At 42.1% G+C, this 20,797-nt stretch overlaps 1 protein-coding gene across 1 annotated transcript in view; it reads right to left on the bottom strand.

Annotated features, from left to right (window-relative positions):
- The window catches only part of LOC126195305 (uncharacterized), a gene marked incomplete at its 5' end in the record, with an annotated part of 1,237,647 nt that extends 1,231,215 nt beyond the window's left edge, over window positions 1-6,432 (bottom strand). Inside the window, one exon of the mRNA XM_049933865.1 lies at window positions 6,381-6,432. Within this exon, the coding sequence (XP_049789822.1) occupies window positions 6,381-6,432 (52 nt within the window). The remainder of the gene's footprint in view (window positions 1-6,380) is intronic.
- Window positions 6,433-20,797: the final 14,365 nt, after the last annotated feature.

Below are 20,797 nucleotides of genomic sequence, written 5' to 3'. Positions count from 1 at the left end.
TGGTTTTTGCGGTATCAGTAAGAGAAGAGTAAACGTAGAGGACCTATTATACAGAAAACAAAGCTGCTAATACCATAACGATGAGAGAGTTGGAGAAATGCAAATACACTGCTGACCATTAAAATTACAACAGAATGGAGACCACTTGCAACAAATATCTAAATGGTGTACTATGTCTTTGGGTAGGCATATTATTAGCAGTTCAGTCCATCGGACAAACGCCAGCTACATTTTGTAAGTAAGGAAAGATTTCGCAGTGTGTTTGATATCCAGAAATCGCATTTGACTTTTTTAGTGAGAGAAACTGTCTAAAAGCAAATCTTGGAATTCGACAGCAGCAGAACCGTGGCCTATCAAGACTGCTGTTTATTGTTCTGCGCCTTGCTCGGGATTCCCCAATTCTTATTCGAGTATGGAATCCACGAGTTCTATAGCGACTTACTCAGTGCCATGCGGGATCTCAGTGGAACCACACGACCAGCGTCCGATGGAACAGATCAAAAACATACAACATTAGGTTTGACATTGTATGCCTAGGCTCCTAGAAGAACAAACGTCGCCAGGTTGTATTCATCATTCTCATACTGACCCAGCACCTGGTGTGATGGTACCTGGTGCCAATGAGTACACCAGTGGTTCGCAAAGTCGGTCATTTGGACAACAGTCGCTACGTTTCCGACGTATGGAGAACGGTGGCTGTGCCCTGTTTTCGAGGTTCCTGTTACATCTTGTAACCCAATGACGTATTGTGGACAGACAAAGTACGTTGCGACCCACCCAAGCTGCCCTTGCCACTACCACAAAACAAAACAAAAAGAGTGACATAAAGGTAACCCAGAAAATCCGATAACAGATACGCGATACTGACGAGATGACGAGTTTGTTGGTAGAAAGATTTAACCTATCAATTGAGTAATTAAAAATTTCCCCAATTAATGAATTTGAGTATCAAAATTAATTTTCTCTGGCCAACTGAAGGCATTGATGTAATGCATGCATGGTGGACAATCAGGTGGAAAGGGATCTACAAACATTTCCACGCCAAAATGTAATGACACCAATAGTCCGCGCGTTAGAAGAATTGGCATCCAAACAGGCCCTGTAGCGTAAACTTTAAATGGCTAAGCGGCACCATTGCTCTAAGGTCACAGGTATCCATAGCGCCTCCCCCCCCGCAGTTATGTTTGCTACTTGCTACGTACAGCTCTTTGCCTCCAGCCTAAGCATAAAGAGCGTGGCGCCTGATGTAACGAAACCACGGAGAGCAGATCCCCGGGCCTCACGGGTTTCTTACTCGTAAAAGACTTCACGAGCAATGTGGGTACTTCACACATGTAACATGATTTGCTGTTACATTCGTGATAGAGAAAACATTGCTCCTGATATATTCTAAGGAACCCACGCGCAAATATAGATTCCCTGTTATATACGAGTACGACTGAAAACTTCCTGTCGTTTGTATCATAGTGCCTGAACATGCCTCTGTTGAGTAGTCGCAGCTGGTAGCCTATCTAAGAAGCTATAAAAATAACAGCTGTTGAAATATTTTTTGTTTTTACAATTCTTCGACCAACAGCAGCCCGCGGTCCGTAACTGCGAGTGGAGTTACGTGTTCAGATGTATGCAGTCGCTCATGTCGTTTTGTCAGTAGCTGCTGTCATGAACACAGCTGTCTCTTCGTCAACATGGTATCAACAGCGTGTCTGGAGCAGATCATAGTCGAGTAACATGATAGGTACTCGTGCAGTCACACCGAATGCTTCATTCGTATTCAGCACCTCGAGTTTGTCATCAGTAACGCTGTAAAGTTTAACGAGCTGCCCATGTTTCCCGTAGCCCGTATTTGTCATTTTAGAGGGTCACCTCTCGCAATAGGCTCTCATTCCGTTTCTAGGCACTAGTTTTCGATTTAATTGTCTTTATTGAACTTATTCATGTGCTTGTGACATGTAATACCTGGCCTACGGCAGAAAAGCAGCTCGTTTGTAATTGTGAGTGCAAAAATGTAATTGTGCGACAGAGCTGTATCAATTTATGTTCTTTCTGGTTTACAACCTAGTTTCATGTTTAATTTCACTGAAGGCTTTTCACTTACCGTAGGTTTCTCCTGTCCCTTTTTCATTAATTACATCACTGACTTGGCAGCGAACCCCAGCAAGTAGATGAAGAAGTACTTCGCATTTCAGAGACAGAAGATCAGCAGGTGAGTGATACTTTCACTCTCTGATAGGGAGAAGGTGTTAGCTCATCATTTCGTAGTCTCTGTCGCCACTGACTTGACGACAGCCACACAGCTATAGCTATAGTTGGAATCTCTGTGAACTACTTTTAGCACCTAATATACCCAAAATCACCGCCGGCCGGGGTGGCCGAGCGGTTCTAGGCGCTACAGTCTGAAATCCGCACGACCGCTACGGTCGGAGGTTCGAATCCTGCCTCGGGCATGGATTTGTGTGATGTCCTTAGGTTAGTTAGGTTTAAGTAGTTCTAAGTTCTAGGGGACTGATGACCTCAGAAGTTAAGTCCCATAGTGCTCAGAGCCATTTGAACCATTTGAATCTACAAGTCGTACCCCAGAGGGAACAAAGAGCTTTCGAACAACATGTTCTTGACTAAAAAATGGCGCTACTTCTGGTGTAACAACAATTGGCCTTGGTTTTTTTTTTCTTCAAGAATTATCAACATAAACTTTGCCTTCTAAATAACGGATCTTGCATGCATGCAATCTAAACAACTCCTTATTTTTTCCATACACTTTATTCACCGCGTAATTTCATGGCTCGATGACAGTGCCTGATGATTCTTCTTCTCCGTCAAACTGAAGTATACTTCCAAACTGAACTTTTGGCTAACGAAACGAGACTGTAAATTTGCTTACCACGTACATAAATTAAAGCAACACAACTTTGATCGATACCTACAAATAGAGTTCGAAGTTATCAAATTCAGCACCACCTCCGATGTTTGTATCGAGTAAATAGAACATCAAATGATAGTGCCGCCAACTCTGAAATTCATAGTTTCCGTGTTGGAGTAGTGCGCTACCAACCTAGACAAACCAATCTTTAAACGATGTACTGCCCGCCCCAGGTAACTGAGTGGTCAGCGCGACCGAATGTCATACCTAACGGCTCGGGTTGGATTCCCAGCTAGGTCGGAGATTTTCTCCGCTTAGGGAATGTGTGTTGAGTTTTCCTTATCACTATCATTTCATCCCCACCGAGACCCAAGTCGCCGTAGTGGAGTCAACTGGAAAGACTTACACCAGGCGAACGGTCTACCCGGCGGGAGGCCCTAGCCACACACACGGCAGTTCCATTTCCAACGATATACTCTGTCATATTGCGACAGGATAGCATAGAACCGTTTTGGAACTTTGGTTTCTATGCATACCACTGTTTCTCTTCACCACATTTTATGATACAATAAATGACATTTTGTACAAAATGTTATATTCTTAAACCTTCACCGTGAATGATACAATTTCTGAGATGTGAATCTACCTAAAGGGAAAGAGAGAGAGAGTACTGAATCTGTTTCGTAGAAACAGTGAAACTGAGGGTTGAAAAACAAAAAAGACGGAAAAATCTAAGTTTGGCCTAACAGCTTGAGGAATTCCTTGAAAATACTTACGGCCTTAACTCGACGCTGCTCCCCGGTGGTGTATCTGTTGGGACAAGTCGCTGCGGGGCGCCGTGTTTTGTCGGGAAGCTTATCTGGCGGTAATCCCGGCGGCTGCAGCCTGAGTCAACATTCCGCGCATGCGTATTGCGCCCTGAATCAGCGCCGGCTGCACTCGGCGGGCCCTACCGCCTGTCGCGACTCCGATACGTCGCAGAGTAGGAGGAGGAGGAGGTGGAAGGTGAAAGGTGGAAGGCCTGCATCATTCACGGCGGCCAGAGAGTGTCTACCAGGTAGCAAATTCTCCAAGGAATTCGCGGCACATAAATTTTTCACCGTTTCCCTGCGACACTCCATTACACAGCACACAGGGCTGCCTAACGAAAGAAAGGCCAAAAAGGGACGACGGGAAAACGAAATTACTGTCGCCGACGATGAATAATGTGCGCCTTGTTACACTTCCAGAAGGTTTCTACTTTTAGTTTAGTAATTTTTTAGCACGCCACTCTTTGATGAGATGTTCGCTAGAGCAGAATGTGGCTAACATTTTACTTTACGCTGCTGTTATTAATGGAGCTGCACGTATTTTATACATCAGAGATCCCTCCGCAGGCTACTACAACCAAACAGATAACATACAGGGGCGGTGCTCTTTTAGTCTCTTGTAATAAAAGTGTAGCTCACTGTCCTGACAATGCAAATATTTTGCATGTTTCCCAACAGTTTTTCTGTGTACGTTAACACTCAAGGCATAGGCTATATACTTTTCTTTCTTTTCTTTTAGGAATATCTAAGAAAATTTCGTTATACCTCTAGTTTAAGAGACAATAACTTTCCATAATTCACCTCTCTTTCTCAGAAGTGACAATTCCTCTTGTTGTAAAGTCATTAAGAAAAAATATTGAAAGCCACTGGAGCAGAGAGTCATCTAATTATTTCATACAACACATCCATATCGCAGTGTATATAAACATCGCACTCTTCGTCTATCGACTGCTTGGTAGTTGAACTACACGAATTTCGCGGCTTTCAAGATGTCTTTCTTATTTTTAAGAGAATCAGCTTGTGAATTATTCATGTGATCTGCTTTCAAAATAGCTATTTTTCATTTAAGAATTCACAACGCATTTGAGAATAAGAGGTGAATTCCCCACATTAATTCCATTTTAAAATATGGCAACGTTATAGTCGATTTGAAAAAAAAACCTCAGTTTTTCAAATTAATCAGTACTATGACACGATCCCAAATTCATTGTAGTAATTTGGCCTTTATTAGTTTTCTTAGTAATTTGGCCTTTATTAGTTTTCTTGTCCAAATATGTTCCAACACATCGGTGAATTATCTTACTGAAATCGTTATTATTAGCTAGTTACTTAGGCTTTCTAGGACCTTTATTAACTTCTTCGATAGAGTGACATTATCGTTTTACGTGTATTTGTTTCGATGCAGATGTTTCGCCCAGGAAGATGGCGGTGTAATTACAAGGCACATTCTATTTTTAGTAAGAGCACTCACTATTTTACTGAGCACTAGCTTCACAAAAAATGTTTATTCTTGCGCATTACGTTTGCAATTTGTTCTTAAAAACTTTGGAGCCCTTAAGAACAACATCTTCAGGTCTATATGCGTCCATTATAATGGGAAGTATGAACGCCGATCCATGTTTGTGAGAGAAAAGTAGCGTCATACGAATTATAGTTTTGAAAAAACAGGAGCAGCTCAGGGCCGTAACTGTAGACTGGAAGAGGAAAAAGTTCTAAGTGCCAAATCTCACATTTGTCATGAGAATTAATCAAATGTATTTTTTTTGTACGTTACGTACTTGTAACCAAAAAAATGAGAATGTATTCTGATACCACAGATTGTTCGGCCCACTTCATTACAGCGCCATACCAGGAAATTGGTTATAAATGCCAATAAGGAAGTTTTTGTATCCAGCGTCACTTAACAAAAAAAAAATGGTTCAAATGGCTCTGAGCACTATGGGACTTAACTTCTAAGGTCATCAGTCCCCTAGAACTTAGAACTAATTAAACCTAACTAACCTAAGGACATCACACACATCCATGCCCGAGGCAGGATTCGAACCTGCGACCGTAGCGGTCGCGCGGTTCCAGACTGTAGCGCCTAGAACCGTTCGGCCTGTGACTTACACGTAGGCCATAAGTTTTATTTGAGATAATACAAGTATAGAAATACGGCAGTAATATTTTAACTACTGAATCAGAAGTCTAGAAAAAAACATTTCTCTTTTCTGCTAAGGTTTTACAAGTTCATAATGAATTAAATGCAAAAAGAAAATCTCGCAGTACTGACTTCTGTTTCTTACACAATGCCATTCTTGGGACCGGATATTTCGTAGTTTGTTGTAGAACTCTCTGTACTGTACAGGAATAAACGGCAATATCGTCAACAGGTCTTTGTGTTTTGAAGCGTGTAAGTACTGCTGGTCTCTCAGCTGAAGTACGGCATAGCAGTCATCTGCCAAGGTCTTTCCTCTTTGGAATACAATGATATGTTACGTTCTTCTGTTTCAAAGTGAGAAGTTATAACAGCTATTGTGAGTCGGATGATTATGGGGAACTTCGCTCTTACTGCATTTAGATATCTCACACGCCTCCATTGACATGAATGCTTTAGCAGCATCTTTAAAACTAATGAAGTCAGTTGTGTGCAGTGGAATTACATGCAGTGGGTTGAAAGCCTTAGCCGACTCAACACTCTTGTGTAAATGTTATGGAACAAAGGCTTTACATACCTTGCTTCGTTTCTCTATAACTGCAAAAGCCCTGTCGTCGCTCAAGCAGTCGTTGCCCACTCACCAAAAACCTTCTTGTTACCGCTGCAAACCACGCCAGGTTCAATGGAGACTTTGGCGCACGAAACTTGGATTCCAGAGGCAGCTCTGCTTCGCCAAAAACCACGCGCCATCTAGTAATGAATGTTTCAGACATTTTCTCCACTATTTGACACATGTAACATGACTAGGGGCATGCAACAGCGCAGAAAAAGCCTTTGTGGAAAAATGTAACTTAGAACGTTTTCAGTTTCACTCTTCAGTTATAAAATGCCAACATTTTACACACAAGAGGTATGAATAATAACGCAACCGATCACAACAAATTTCGTTTTTTATTAAATGATGCCATTCTGACCCTATTGGTCGGTCATCAGTTCCAAATCGTTTAATACATTGTTTATGTCTGCTTTTGACTGCGAAATGTACCGTCCTGTTAGTTATTGTGCAATGGCTGATTTTTCTAAGTGCTTTTGGAAGCGGGTTTGTATCCTCTACCTTCCTGACATAGTACGGAGAGTCCTAGACGTGTTCGAGCAAATGGAATATCTATGAATATTTCGTCCATAAAGGACGTCATCGTGAGACCTGCGACTGTTGGTAAATGCGCATCTGCACACTACACAGCCAGCCAGAGTGGCAGCGCTTCTAGGTGCTACAGTTTGGAACCGCGCGACCGCTACGGTTCGAATCCTGCCTCGGGCATGGATGTGTGTGATGTCCTTACGTTAGTTAGGTTTAAGTAGTTCTAAGTTCTAGGGGACTGATGAGCTCAGTCTGAACTACAATTTTTTTAACTGTAACAGATCTTTTTATGAAGAACCAATTTTATCACTAGCAAAGTACGGAATACAACCTGCCTTCCACTTGGTGTGCTGCTGAGAAAAAGTGTCTGTCTTCTTCACTAGCACCAGAAATGTAAATACACTATTGTGTGTGTGTAAAATCTTATGGGACTCAACTGCTAAGGTCATCAGTCCCTAAGCTTACACACTACTAAACCTAAATTATCCTAAGGACAAACACACACACCCATGCTCGAGGGAGGACTCGAACCTCCGTCGGGACCGAGCGGCTAAATACACTATTCACTACCGGAAGATGATGTTATGAAACATCGAAAATTGTAGAGAGACAAGCCGCGCGGGATTAGCCGAGCGGTCTCAGGCGCTGCAGTCATGGATTGTGCGGCTGGTCCCGGTGGAGGTTCGAGTCCTCCCTCGGGCATCGGTGTGTGTTTGTCCTTAGGATAATTTAGGTTAAGTAGTGTGTAAGCTTAGGGACTGATGACCTTAGCAGTTAAGTCCCATACGATTTCACACACATTTGCACATTTTTTTGTACAGAGAAAATAAACGATGGACTGACGCTGTAAACTGCTTTATTTGTAAATGAAAGTAAACCTCCATAAAATCACGAAGACTTTATCCGTGGTAAAGCAGATTTCGTTAGTCACAGTTTTTTTGGTGACTTTGAAGATTTATTTTAAAATCAGTATGTTTCATATGTCGATTATTTTACAAATCTGATATCTGACATTACTTAATAAGTTTCAATTTTGGTTGTCTCATATACTGTATACGATGAGTGTTCTGAAGCGCTGAAACAAGTGCTTGCCTTGAGTGACGTAATGTGCCTTACGGTGTGATTGTGGAGTGCATAAATCTACGTTTACTGACATTACAACGTTACAAATAATCTTTATGGATCTTTTAGTGTGCCTCATCTTATTTTCCATTCCTTAATTCGCGAATTTCGTAATTTAACATCTAACTTTCTCACAATAAGAACGTACATTTCGCATTACCTCGCTCAATAGCATACGTAAGCAATGCATAAAAATGTTGATGGCCCCACAGAATTCAAAATATATTGTGCGATTGAATAAAATACCATTTTTAGCGTCTGAATCAGTTACTATTCATACTTTCTGCATACTGAGTACAGTCACGTTCACATCTGCAAAATGTGAATGAAACTAAGTTAAAAATATTATGAACTACTATAGGGTGATCGGATGACTTTTGGAGAAACCCAATGATTCGTCCCCTTTAACGAGGGCTCGCGAAGTGGCTTTTGGCTTCTATGAAGTTCCAGTTCACATCCTGACCCGCTACTGACAAGGGAACTGTCAGATGTTAATACTTATTTTCGATGAGTCTTCGGTGTGTAGTAAAGAGACCTGTCCTGAATACAAGACTAGCAGCTTTTCTTTGGATGGCGTCCAGATCCCGAGAAAATCGATGTGGAATTTTTATGCGTAACGCCTATACCCGTAATGTTGGTCACAACTCGACCAAGTAAGCGCACACAGGCAGTCATACAGGTCGTACCGTTTCAGATCGTACCTGTTTTTTTTTCTTAGTTTCATCGTACAGAATATCTTAAAAGAGTGTATGTCCCGTTATAACTTCATTAATAAATCAGTCATTACAGCAAACTATCTTCAAACGTGTATTCCGTTTGTTAAGGGATAGATTATTGAATCTTCTTACTCGCTGTCACTTCCATTGCTCTCTGTACTAGAACAGAATTTCGGATGATATACATCAGAGGTGCAACCGAAACACAAATTCATTGAGCAGCAAGCGCGTTTACTGAAAGCTAATGCCTTGTGTGTGCACGGGTTTTTCAGAACCGATACCGGATAACACGGTTCATTTAAATTCAGGAAAATTGTTCTTTCTTCGATTAATTTCGATGTGAACGTCACATATTTGATCATTCCTGTGAAAGTAGCTGCACTAAACTGATAAAGCATTAAAGAAAGTATTTTTGTGGATTCTGCAATCCAGGCGATTTCTCTCTTTGGCTTTAGCAAGTCGGCACGGTTCTGAATTTTTCTTGTGAAACGTTTAATACGCCTCTGAAAATAACCACCACAGGTCTGGCGAAGTAGAGTACATTTAGGTGGGATAATTTTACGGCGTCGGTGCACGTATTTCTTATCTACAATTTATCGCAACGTGTCCCGTCTGTCGTCCTCACGAACATACAGTGTAAAGAAAAGTGAACAAGCTGCACTTTAGAGCCCGTAGCGTCTACGTGGTATTCGTCAGCCTTCGCCGCTTCCTTACGTTCACCGGTCGAATCATGACAAACTTTGCGGGTACAGAAAGCATGTATGAAACTTCAACATAGATTTTTTCGGGAAGTACGGGCCTTCGCTTGATAAGCCGCTAGCCCTATTCTCAGGACGTACCTAAGGCTCATAGACAACCGTAATTAACAGGTCAGTTAGTCCCCTTGTGACAAGTAAAAGTGCACCTGTTCAAAGGTGTGGCGTTCCGGTGTCTTCTCCTTCACAATACGAGGGTTATTCGGAAAGTAAGGAACGATCGGTCGCGAAATGGAAACCACAGTGAAAATCGAATGAAGTTTTCCACAGGTGTGTTGGGCAGTGTCTCTAGTATGCCCGTCGATCGCGTTACGTGGTTCTTTTTACAGGGTGGTCCAAAAGTCCGGAAACACCCTCATAAAATTCAAATGGAGTAGCAAACAAGGAAACAGAGTCCCTACACACGACGAACGGGAAGGGGGAAACTTTATAGGCTATGCCACCAACATGACGGCCATCATGAAAGCCGCCATCTGGCATTCAACTCCAAAATTTCAAATGGGAATGTGGTCATGTGACATATCAAACAGATAGAGAATTTCACCAGAAAAACAATGCCGTTGTTATTTTAAACATAGCTTTATTCATTCTCGGGTTATAGCCAGTTACATGTGGCAGCGGTGGGACGCTCGGCAGCATGTGTGTTATGTACCGAAGAGACATTACGCCGATGTTACACAGTCCTGAGAGACCACCAACAGTCATAGGAATGGCTCGATATGTTGTCCATTATGTTGGATTGTTAATGCTATCCTCCCAACCAGTCCTGATGAACTTTGACCAACACATCTGGCTGAATTTGACCCCACGCATCAACAATGCGCTGCTTTAGATGATGCAAATCCCGTATTTTCACAGGATAAACCAGTGCTTTGACATGACCCCAAAGGTAAAAATCCAAAGGAGTCAAATCTGGTGAACGTGGTGGCCACTCCACAGCACCCTACGACCAATCCACTTTTGAGGGAACTGCACATCCAGGTATGCTCGCACATTGTGCCCGTAATGTGGTGCGGCTCAATCATGCTGGAAGAATTCCGGAAATGTCTCGTCCTCCGTTAACAACGAGGGAAACAATTCTTCATCCAATAACCTCAGATAACCGTTGGCTGTTAACGTACCATCAATAAAAAAAGGTCCAACGACTTTGGTACCCCATACACCACACCAGACCATCACTTTTTGTGAGTCGACTGCTTTGGAAGCATCAATCCAGTGCGGATTTGTGTCGGACCAGTATCTGTGATTCTGCTTGTTCACCTCACCATTGATAAAGTAATTGGCTTCATCACTGAACAGCACCTGATAGGGGAAACGTGGGTTTATCTGCAGCTGTTGTGTCACCCATTCTGCGAACTGTACCCGACGGACTGGGTCATCCTCGTTCAGGTGTTGGAGCAGCTGAATTTTGTACAGGTGCCATTTGTGCTGCGATAAAATTCGCAGTATGGAGGTACGGCTAACTCCACATTCTTGTGACAGGCGACGAGTACTCCGTTGCGGACTCTTGCTAAATGATGCCAACACGCTCACTGTTGTTGCTACATCGGTGGCGGATTTTGGTCTTCCAGCCTTAGGTTTATCTGCGACAGAACCTGTTGCTCGCAATTTGGCCAAAATCTTGGCAACTGCGATTCGAGTGATGGGCTGTCTGGTTGGGTGACGACTGTTGAAATCCTCAGCAATGACCCGTGTGCTACTTTCTCCTGATATCAAGATCATTTCAATGCGTTCCTCATGTGTTTTTGTAACCTGTAAATAAGGAAACAATGATTAAAACGTTAGCATGAGTAAATGATACCTAACATTTAAACACATGTAACATATCAGGCATGGTATAGTCACTTTGCACCGTTTCAGACTCCATTTTATGACTTCTCAGTACGTAATACTCACGCTGCCGGGCGTCCCACTGCTGCCGCAAGTAATTGGCTATAGCCCGAGAATGAATAAAGCTATGTTTAAAATAACAACGGCATTGATTTTCTGGTGAAATTCTCTATCTGTTTGATGTGTCACATGACCACATTCCCATTTGAAATTTTGGAGTTGAATCCAAGATGGCGGCTTTCAAGATGGCCGCCATGTTGGTGGCATAGCCTATAAAGTTTCCCCCTTCCCGTTCCTCTTGTGTAGGGACTCTGTTTCCTTGTTTGCTACTCCATTTGAATTTTATGAGGGTGTTTCCGGACTTTTGGACCACCCTGTAGTTCTGAGCACACAGGGAGCACATAAAGATACCAAAAACAATAGTGTCTCCCGCCAAGTACGAGGGCCTGGTGAGAAATTCCGCCTGAAGCTATGCAGCCAACATTACATAACTGTTGTGCGTTTCCTTCTTCAAGAATATTCTCAGCCGTATTCTGCAGGGGGAATGAAGATACTCCAGCATCTTTTTCAATTGGGATTATTTGATTACCAACAATACAGCCCGTAATGGTCTCCCTCTGAGTTTCATCTTTGCCCACATGAACCGCTGGCTATGAAGGACAACATTTTGGCACAGACAACGAGCTGTAGGCTAGCGTAGAGAATTGACGTAAAGCACTGGCGGCAGCCTTCTAGAACGAGGGCATTGGAAAGTTGGTACAACGCTACGACATATGTCTAAGTCGGATCGGCGACTATGGAGATAACCCTTTAGAGACCAAATTATTTCCAGAAGTTGTATACTTTTTATGAACACTTTATTGGGCCAAGAAACCTTTCATAAAATCATTGTTTAAATCTTGAAAGTGAGAGTTTAGCCTACGAGTATAAAAAAAATTAGTGGAAACTATTGTTCCCACCGAACTCTGGAGTAACTTCACATGCTAATTTAAAAAAAAATGTATATCCTTTATTTTTAGTACAAAAAGCACGTTAAACATTACATTTATATTTGTATTAGTTCATACTGTCCTTTGGGTTCACTAAGGTGATGTACTATGAAACTTAGAAAGCATGCTGCTACACACAAAGGTACACGACAGTTGCTACACATTATTTTTGTTCTCTTTTCTTTGTTCTTGGTTCTACATTGGCGGCATCTTCTGTTTGTTGTACCTTTTGTTGTCAAATGAGTTCCAACTTTCTCCAGACGAAGTTCCAACTTTCTCCAGACGAACTTCATCTGGTACTCCAGACACGCCTCTTTTTGGTGTTTAAAAATGAACGGGCCTTCTTCTTCGCCTATGACTTGAGAATCCAGAGATAAGCTGCCTTGCAAAGTGCAATCTAAATGTTAGCTGGTCTGCTTCTGTCTTCTTTAGCTTCCACATAATGCAGGAATAGACAGCTGCCAAATCTACAAGAAAGAAAAACAGTCTGTGCCACCACTTCCATGAACGATGGCCTACAGCATACCGTTCATGCAGGTGATCAAATCTATCCACTCCTCCCATTATTTTATCATACTCTGCCACATCCAATGGTCTAAATACTTCTGTTTCCAACCTTGTTTCTTCTTAAAACAGTTTTAATGTGTTTGGGATTGTGGTAATTTGATAGTATACAAACAGGTTTACTATCCTGCCACTTCAATGCTGCAACACATGACCTGACAACAAATCCGAATTCTCCCCTGCTAAGTCTAGACTTTTATTCAGCATATCAGGCAAATCCTTCCTGTTTGAACAAACAGTTCCAATGCCATAAAGTCCACGAGACTAACTCTTTCCATTATTCGTACTGTTGTACAATAGTTGTCAGGTGCTACCAGCCTTTGCTGCCAGCCATTGCCTTTGTCAGAGTAAGCACAGCTTTTTCACCCAAAGTAAATTCAGACGCATCCTTTGCATCTCTTTTTCCAGTGGAGATGTCGAAATTTATAATTAACCCAGTACTAGCATCAGCTATGCACGGCACTTTATATCCACGCTTCACTGGTTTCATTGGCATATGTTGTTTGAGTGTTGACCGTCCTTTGAAGGCCACCATACATTCGTCAACTGCTAAAACAGAATATGGTTTTTACACTTTCCAAAGCTCATTAGATATTGCACTGATCAGTGGTCGAATTTTGTGTAACTTGTAATAACCTAGTTTTCCTTTTTTGACACACTTACTGTTGTCATTGCAATGCAGGTTCTCAACAATTTTTTGTATCAAAGCTTTCTCATGACTGATGAGATAGAAGTTACTCCAAGAATAGGACCACTGCTCCAATAATTTCCGAGCTGTGGAAGCTGATGAACACCCACCAAAATAAGCATTCCCAAAAAAAGCTTTTACTTCAGGAACAGTAATGTCCTGCCAGTTGGAAGATACTTTAGTTATTTTCTTCCCTGCCTTCACAACACACCTTTCTTGCCTTTCATATAAGTTCGTCTGATTGCAAATAAGAAGCAACAGCTCTTCTGTAAATATAAACGCGAAATATTTTATTTCTTTATCAGACTTTGAGAAATTTACAATATTTCTGCGCTTTCTTCTAATTTCAAGGAAGATTTTCAAAATAAGAATGATTCTCATTCCACATTTTATCACTAGAAGAGAATGTTGCAGTAGCTGTTTCTGGGGTTGAATCAGATACACTTGCCTGACAAGATGACGTGCTACCAATTTCACTAGTGTCTATTGTCAAATTGGAACAGTTATCTTCATTTGAAACATTAATGTTATCACTATTTTAGTTCTAAATCTGTGAAGTATTTGGTGACTCAAAATCATCATCAGAGTCAGCATCGATATCTGAATCTTCTACATCTTCTGGTAAAGCATACAAAATTCTGAAAACCTTTTCTGGCGTCAGTCCAGGCATTCTAAACAATAAGAAACAAACAATAACTACGATGCCGATTGCGCAGCCATATGCATTGCACTGCACACACGTTCAGTGGGAAATACTAACCTTGTAATAATTACATAATTTTCAGTCAAATCCAGCAAATATACACGAATACTCTCTCCCTCGTAAATCTAAAAGTAGATAAATACAAGTTACTTCACACGCAAAAGGAAAGCACACTATACAAAAAACGCTGTAGCGCTCGAAACAGTGGCTCGTTTTCAGGCATGTAACAGCTTTTGCACACCCGTTGACAATCTACATGCAGTTATCATACTCTAACAGAGATGACAGCCCAAGTTAGAAGTGGGAACGCGGGTTACCACTAAACCTACAGCGAAAACAAATAAGTGGGAACTATAGTTCCCACTGGTCACTAAAGGGATAAGTATCTGGAAGTTGTAGCTAACTACAGCAAATAAAACAGTTTTGGTTTTCACTGTGGTTTCCATTTCGTGACCTACCGTTCCTTACTTTCCCAATAGCCCTCCTACTATCGCCTCAACTTGGAGGACTGGTACACGTCTTCTTGAGCATCATAATGTAGATGCTACTCAGTTAGACACCCATCTCATTCAGATGAAGACTGGTGACGTGCTGAGTAATACGTAACGATAAGTGTGTGAATCTGGGTTCAGAACTACTATAAACGCTTTGAAGAAGTCCTCCACAGATGAGGTGGGAACATTGGATCTCTCCAAGGAAATCACTCGACAGTCACTTAATAAACCATAATCTATATTACAAGACCGCTATCACTCAACCCTACACCACTTGCAAATAGCGTATCTAACAACTTCCAGGAGCAACAACTATTTGTTTTCCAATATTTCGCGCAACAACTGACCCGAATTAAAAATTTGAAATAATCCCTTAATCTACAAATGAAGAGCCTTCATCTTATGCTAAAAAGTTTAACACAATAAGACAAGCATTGCAGCCAGAAAACGTGTTATGTCTTGTGGCAGCCGGGATTAGCCGAGCGGTCTAAGGCGCTGCAGTTATGGACTGTGCGGCTGATCACGGCGGAGGTTCGAGTCCTCTCTCAGGGATGGGTGTGTGTGTTCTTGTCCTTAGGATAATTTAGGTTAAGTAGTGTGTAGACTTAGGGACTGATGACCTTAGCAGTTAAGTCCCATAAGATTTCACACATATTATTTGTGAAAGAGAGCTCTTAGCTACTTTCAACAAATTTTACACATAATTTCAAACCTTTGCGAAACGCTTTCTTGCTGACAGACATCCCCCCCCCCCCCATCACCACCCAAAAAAGTTTATCGTTAACTAAATTTTAGCTACTTATTTACTACTAACTTTATTTATAACACAGTTCCCTGACAGTTTCCCCTTTTACCACTGAATGTACCAGCAATATTATACACACATCAAAAAAAGCTTAGCATCATCCCACTTGGCAGAACTCCTGAAGACTGTGACGTTGACTATGGATATCCGTTCAGAGATGAATGTTCAGAGATGTCACTAAACCCGCCCAAACATGTAAACAACCATGTATGTGCAGCGCCTATTAGACGGAGGGGGTCCGACAGCCGATTAGTTCCAGTCATACTACCTGGAATATCTGTAGTTAAACCATGCCTAGACGGTCAGTGCCGCGGTTCGATCGCGTTCTCATTGGTAGTTTGTGCCAGGAAGAGCTCTCAACAAGGGAACTGTCAAGGCGTCTCAGAGTGAACCAAAACGATGTTGTTCGGGCATGGAGGATATACAGAGAGACAGAATATATCCATGACATGCCTCGCTCAGGCCGCCCAAAGGTTAATACTGCAGTGGATGATCGCTACCTACGGATTATGGCTCGGAGGAACCCTGACAGCAACGCCACGGTGTTGAATAATGCTTTTCGTGCAGCCACAGGACGAGAAATAGGCTGCATGATGCGCAACTTCACTCCTGACGCCCATGGCGAGGTCCATCTTAGCAAACACGACACGATGCAGCGCGTTACAGATAGGCCTAACAAAATGCCAGGATTGGCATCACGTTCTCTTCATCGATGAGTGTTGCATATGCCAATCATCGGAGACGTTTGGAATCACGCCTGTCAGGCTGAACACCTTAGGCACACTGTCCAGCGAGTGCAGCAAGGTGGAGGTATCTGATGTTTTGGGGTGGCACTATGAGGGGTCGACGTACGCCGATGGTGGTCATTCAAGGTGCCGCAACGGCTGTACGATCCGTGAATGCCATCCTCGGACCGATAGTGTAACCATATCGGCAGCGTATTGCCGAGACCTTTGTCTTCAAGGGCAACAATTCGCGCCCCCATCGTGCACATCTTCTGAGTGATCTCTTCCAGGAGAATGACATCGTTTGACTAGAGTGGCAACATGTTCTCCAGACCAGAACCCTATCAAACATGCCTGGGATGGATTGAAAAGTGCTGTTTATGGACGACGTGACCCACCAACCACTCTGATGGTTCTAGAGCGAATCGCCGTTGAGGAGTGGGACAATCTGGACCAACAGTGTCTTGACGGAACTTGTGAATAGTATGCCACGACGAATACAGGCATGCATCAATGCAAGAGGACGTGCTACTTGGTAGTAGAGGTACCGGTGTGTACAGCATCCTGACGACCACCACCTCTGAAGGTCTCGCTGTATGATGGTACAACATGCAATGTGTTATTTCCATGAGCAATAAAAAAGGCGGATAATGATGTTTAGGATTATATCTATTCCAATTTTCTTTTTTTGATGTGGCGTCATCAACGTTAAGATGCGTGAAAAACTAGCTACTGCTTAAAATGGAACGCTAGTACACCAGATCACATTCATCCAATGTTTCACAATGAGAGCACTCAGCGACATCCAATAAACTTTGAGTATAATTTCTAACGTTTCTCAAATTTTTTCTCGCTTACAGGCTTAAATTCAAACGTTTAACACAGTAACACATTTGTAAAGTAACGAGACTTTTTTGTCCGTAGCGATTTGATTCTTTAAAGACACGACATTTCACTGATGTTTCAATAAGGGTGAATCCTGTAGTTAGTTCTGGTTCATGGATGTTGTCAGAGCATCAAAAACCAAACTGCACAGTGTAACAATTCGCTTCAAAATCTAGACATAACTGAAAAACTGAATTCCTACATAACTATGTAGTTTTTAGGTTCTTTGTGTCGCAAATTATGAATACGTGTCTCGGGATTACAAAACTCAAAATGGCGGACCCAATTATTCGGATCAAAAACTACAAATCTTGCAGATTAGAGTAATGCTTCGAGTATAAAGTACTGTGAAGCCCCTGGCAACGAATTAGAAATAGAAATTGCAGTGTTAAAATGTTTTATTCGATATTTTATATTTTTCAGTCGAAATAATAGTCACATTCGTTGCACGAGTCATTATTGCTTTCGGAACAGTCGGTGTCGGGTTGTCCACGAGGACACGGTTCGAAAAGCTGATCTTTTACCTCAGGTGGCATCTGTTTATCTTCTTCAGTTGTCATTTTCTGGGCTGTCGATTGGATGGATGCGAAGATGCCAGAAGCCTACGGAATATGATAGGCATTCTTACCTCAAAGGAATATTTACGTGTAAAATATTTTCGGTAACACCTGTTCCCCTGTTTCCGAGCTTCCTGTGCGTCTTCAGATAGCCGACCAATCTGCAACGGAGCAGTTTCGATAATAGTATATCACTCCGTCAAAACTATATGGTGTTGGCATCGGGTATTATTGCAGAGTATTTTGAGGCAGGTAAGTTGTCACCCGCCATCGAGAAATATATACATTTTTTTCATATAAATAGAATCCACTGTAAAAACTTCAAATATCTGTGCAGCGTCTCAACGAAAAAGCAGTATGACTCGGGGAAAATTTTTATTCTGTAGAAAAAATATTCACCAATTTGCAAAAAAAATTTATGATCACAATTCCAAATAGCTCTCTAAGAATTCCACGGAAGACCCTAACGACATTTTTTGTGCACACAACGGTTTATGAGATAACATCAATAATAAGGGACCTATTATTAGCGTGTGGCACTGCCCCAGGATAGGAAAATGACCGTCCACTACAAACGTGCAAAAAAGTGCAGTTAAACTCGTTAACTATACTATTAAGGTAGCGGGAGAGCAGTTTACAAAGGATGAACCACAAAGAGGAAATTTTGTACCAAAGATTCCGGATAATATTCGTAATAGTTTAGCCGTTTCGCTTCTGTGGCCGTGTAAAAAAGTCCTAATACGCCGTTCCCCATGTGTTATGGAAGTATATACACGCGCAGCTTGATTTTTGCTACAGTGCTATGGACATCTAAATGCGTACTGATAACGACGAACTCTCACTGATGCTGACAAGTTACTTGCATATCTCTCGAACGAAAAAGTTTCGAGTATTTATCACGTGATATACGTGCTCCATTGGTGCTGTCATGTGCAAGAAACCTCATTTCGATATCTTGAATCATTTATGAGATATGGCGATCGTTGTGTCCACACGATTCGCGAAGCGCAAAGACGTGAATGGGCGCGTCCCCCCATAGGATATAAAACCCAGTAACTCGAGAACGAAATGACATATCATTTGCTCTCAATTTTAAATAACATTTCGGTATCTTATTTACATTTCATTCACTGCAATGTAACATCTAAAATCAACCGTTCTCAGAGTTTACGCAGTGCATTTTTATCTCTACAAAATTATTAAAATTTCGCAGTGGTTTACTTAATTTGATGCAGCACAGAAATTATTGCATACAATGAAAAGAAATTCAGTCCTTTATCAAGCGATGAAATCAGATTGTAATACGTGCTAAAATCATGTAAGTTCACCAAATAGCTTTCAAGAAAACGGATGCTAAGATTTTCATAGCAAGCAGCAGTTTCGCGTGATCGGAATTGGGCGCGTCACGCCCGACCGTCCGTCGGATGTAAAAAACAGAACACGACAATGAAGTGAGATATCGCGCTGCTCTTAATGTAAAGTAAAATTTCTGTATCTCATAGACACTTCTTTCACTACATGTAGGAGCCAAAATTAACAGTACGCAAAAGTGACGCAATGTGTTTTTATCTCTAAGAACACTTTAAAATTTCGTTCAGTGATTTACTTCATTTGATGCAGCACAGTATGACGAATAACGAAAAGAAATTCAGTTCTTTATCTAGAGATGGTATCAGACTGTAGGATGTGCTAAAATTAATTTTTTTACCTAATAGTTTTCTCAAAATCGGATATCTGTATTCCATATCGGCCGGAATGCTACCTCCCAGCACAGGCACCAGCAGTATAGTCATAACAAAAGCAGCTTCAGCACGAAATGCAAAGACTACGTCTGTAGAAGCGAAAGCATTGGCTTTAAGTCTGCGATGGTTGCACAGAAAATAATGTACCCCCTTTCCTCCTTAATCATTTCTTGATTTAACACAATGACAATTACACACACGAAAGTATGATGCTTTTTACACACCTTATTTTTCCACGTAATCTCCATCCCATTCTATGGCCTTGCTCCAGCGCAAAGCAAGGGCGTGTAAGCCCTGTCGGTACCAATCCTTGTCCTGGTGGCGGAGCCAATGCTTCACTGCGTGATCTAACTCCTCATCGCCCTCAAAATGTCTTGCACGAACGGCAGCCTTTAATGGCCCAAGTAAGTGGAAGTTTGAGAGGCTAGGTCAGGTATGACAGCCGTGGATGGTCTCCCCGACCACTGCAAATTTTGGAGCTCCGACGAAACGCCTTTTCATGACCTCACCCTCCATGCCCAGCGACTAACAGTTCTCCTGTGGACAGCAAATGCTCCATAGACTTTGCACAAGCGTTTGTGAACATTCCCCACAGTGTCTTTCTCTGCAGAGAAAAATTCAATGACGGCATGTTGCTTATGACGAACATTACCTACAGACGCCATTTTGAAACTGTCCTTCGGCTACCTATCTGTCGGGAGTGACGAGAACTCGGAGCGCTAACTCAGGAGACTTCAAATAATACACACGTAACATTTAACATTCGTAGCATTGTTTTCGGCTGCGACAAAAAATGCGGTGCACTACTTTTTTGGGCAACCATCGTATATACGAGTACGTCAGTACGCTGGTTCAAAATGTCATAGACACACCTTCTGGAGTGCTAACAACCTTATTTTATCCTGACAACTAGACAAGATCTCTGTAATGTATTCAGCAGAACACACAACAATATCTAAAAAGGTGTCGTTGTCCGACTCACTGTTTACCGTCAACTGTCATCACGGCACGTATCAGATCCACTACAGGGTGGACTGATCCCGCGACATTAGGCAAGTATGCACCAGGGCAATGTACATAACGCTTCATGAGACAGTGGAACAGGCACCTTTTTTTTTTCTATTCCGTCCCGGTTCTGGATCATGTTGGGCCGCTGTGCGGGGCGAGGTGTGTAGTGTGTAGCGCGGGTTGCGGCAGAACAGGGTCAGTGCAGGCAGGGCGCTGCAGCGGGCGTCAGGTGGCGTCTGTTTGTGCTGCTGCCGCCGGAGATTAATGCTA

This window comes from Schistocerca nitens, chromosome 7, assembly GCF_023898315.1.
Source record: "Schistocerca nitens isolate TAMUIC-IGC-003100 chromosome 7, iqSchNite1.1, whole genome shotgun sequence".
NCBI classification, from domain to species: domain Eukaryota; kingdom Metazoa; phylum Arthropoda; class Insecta; order Orthoptera; family Acrididae; genus Schistocerca; species Schistocerca nitens.
Note: the sequence above shows the minus strand (reverse complement) of the source record. Positions and strands in the feature narration are given on the sequence as shown.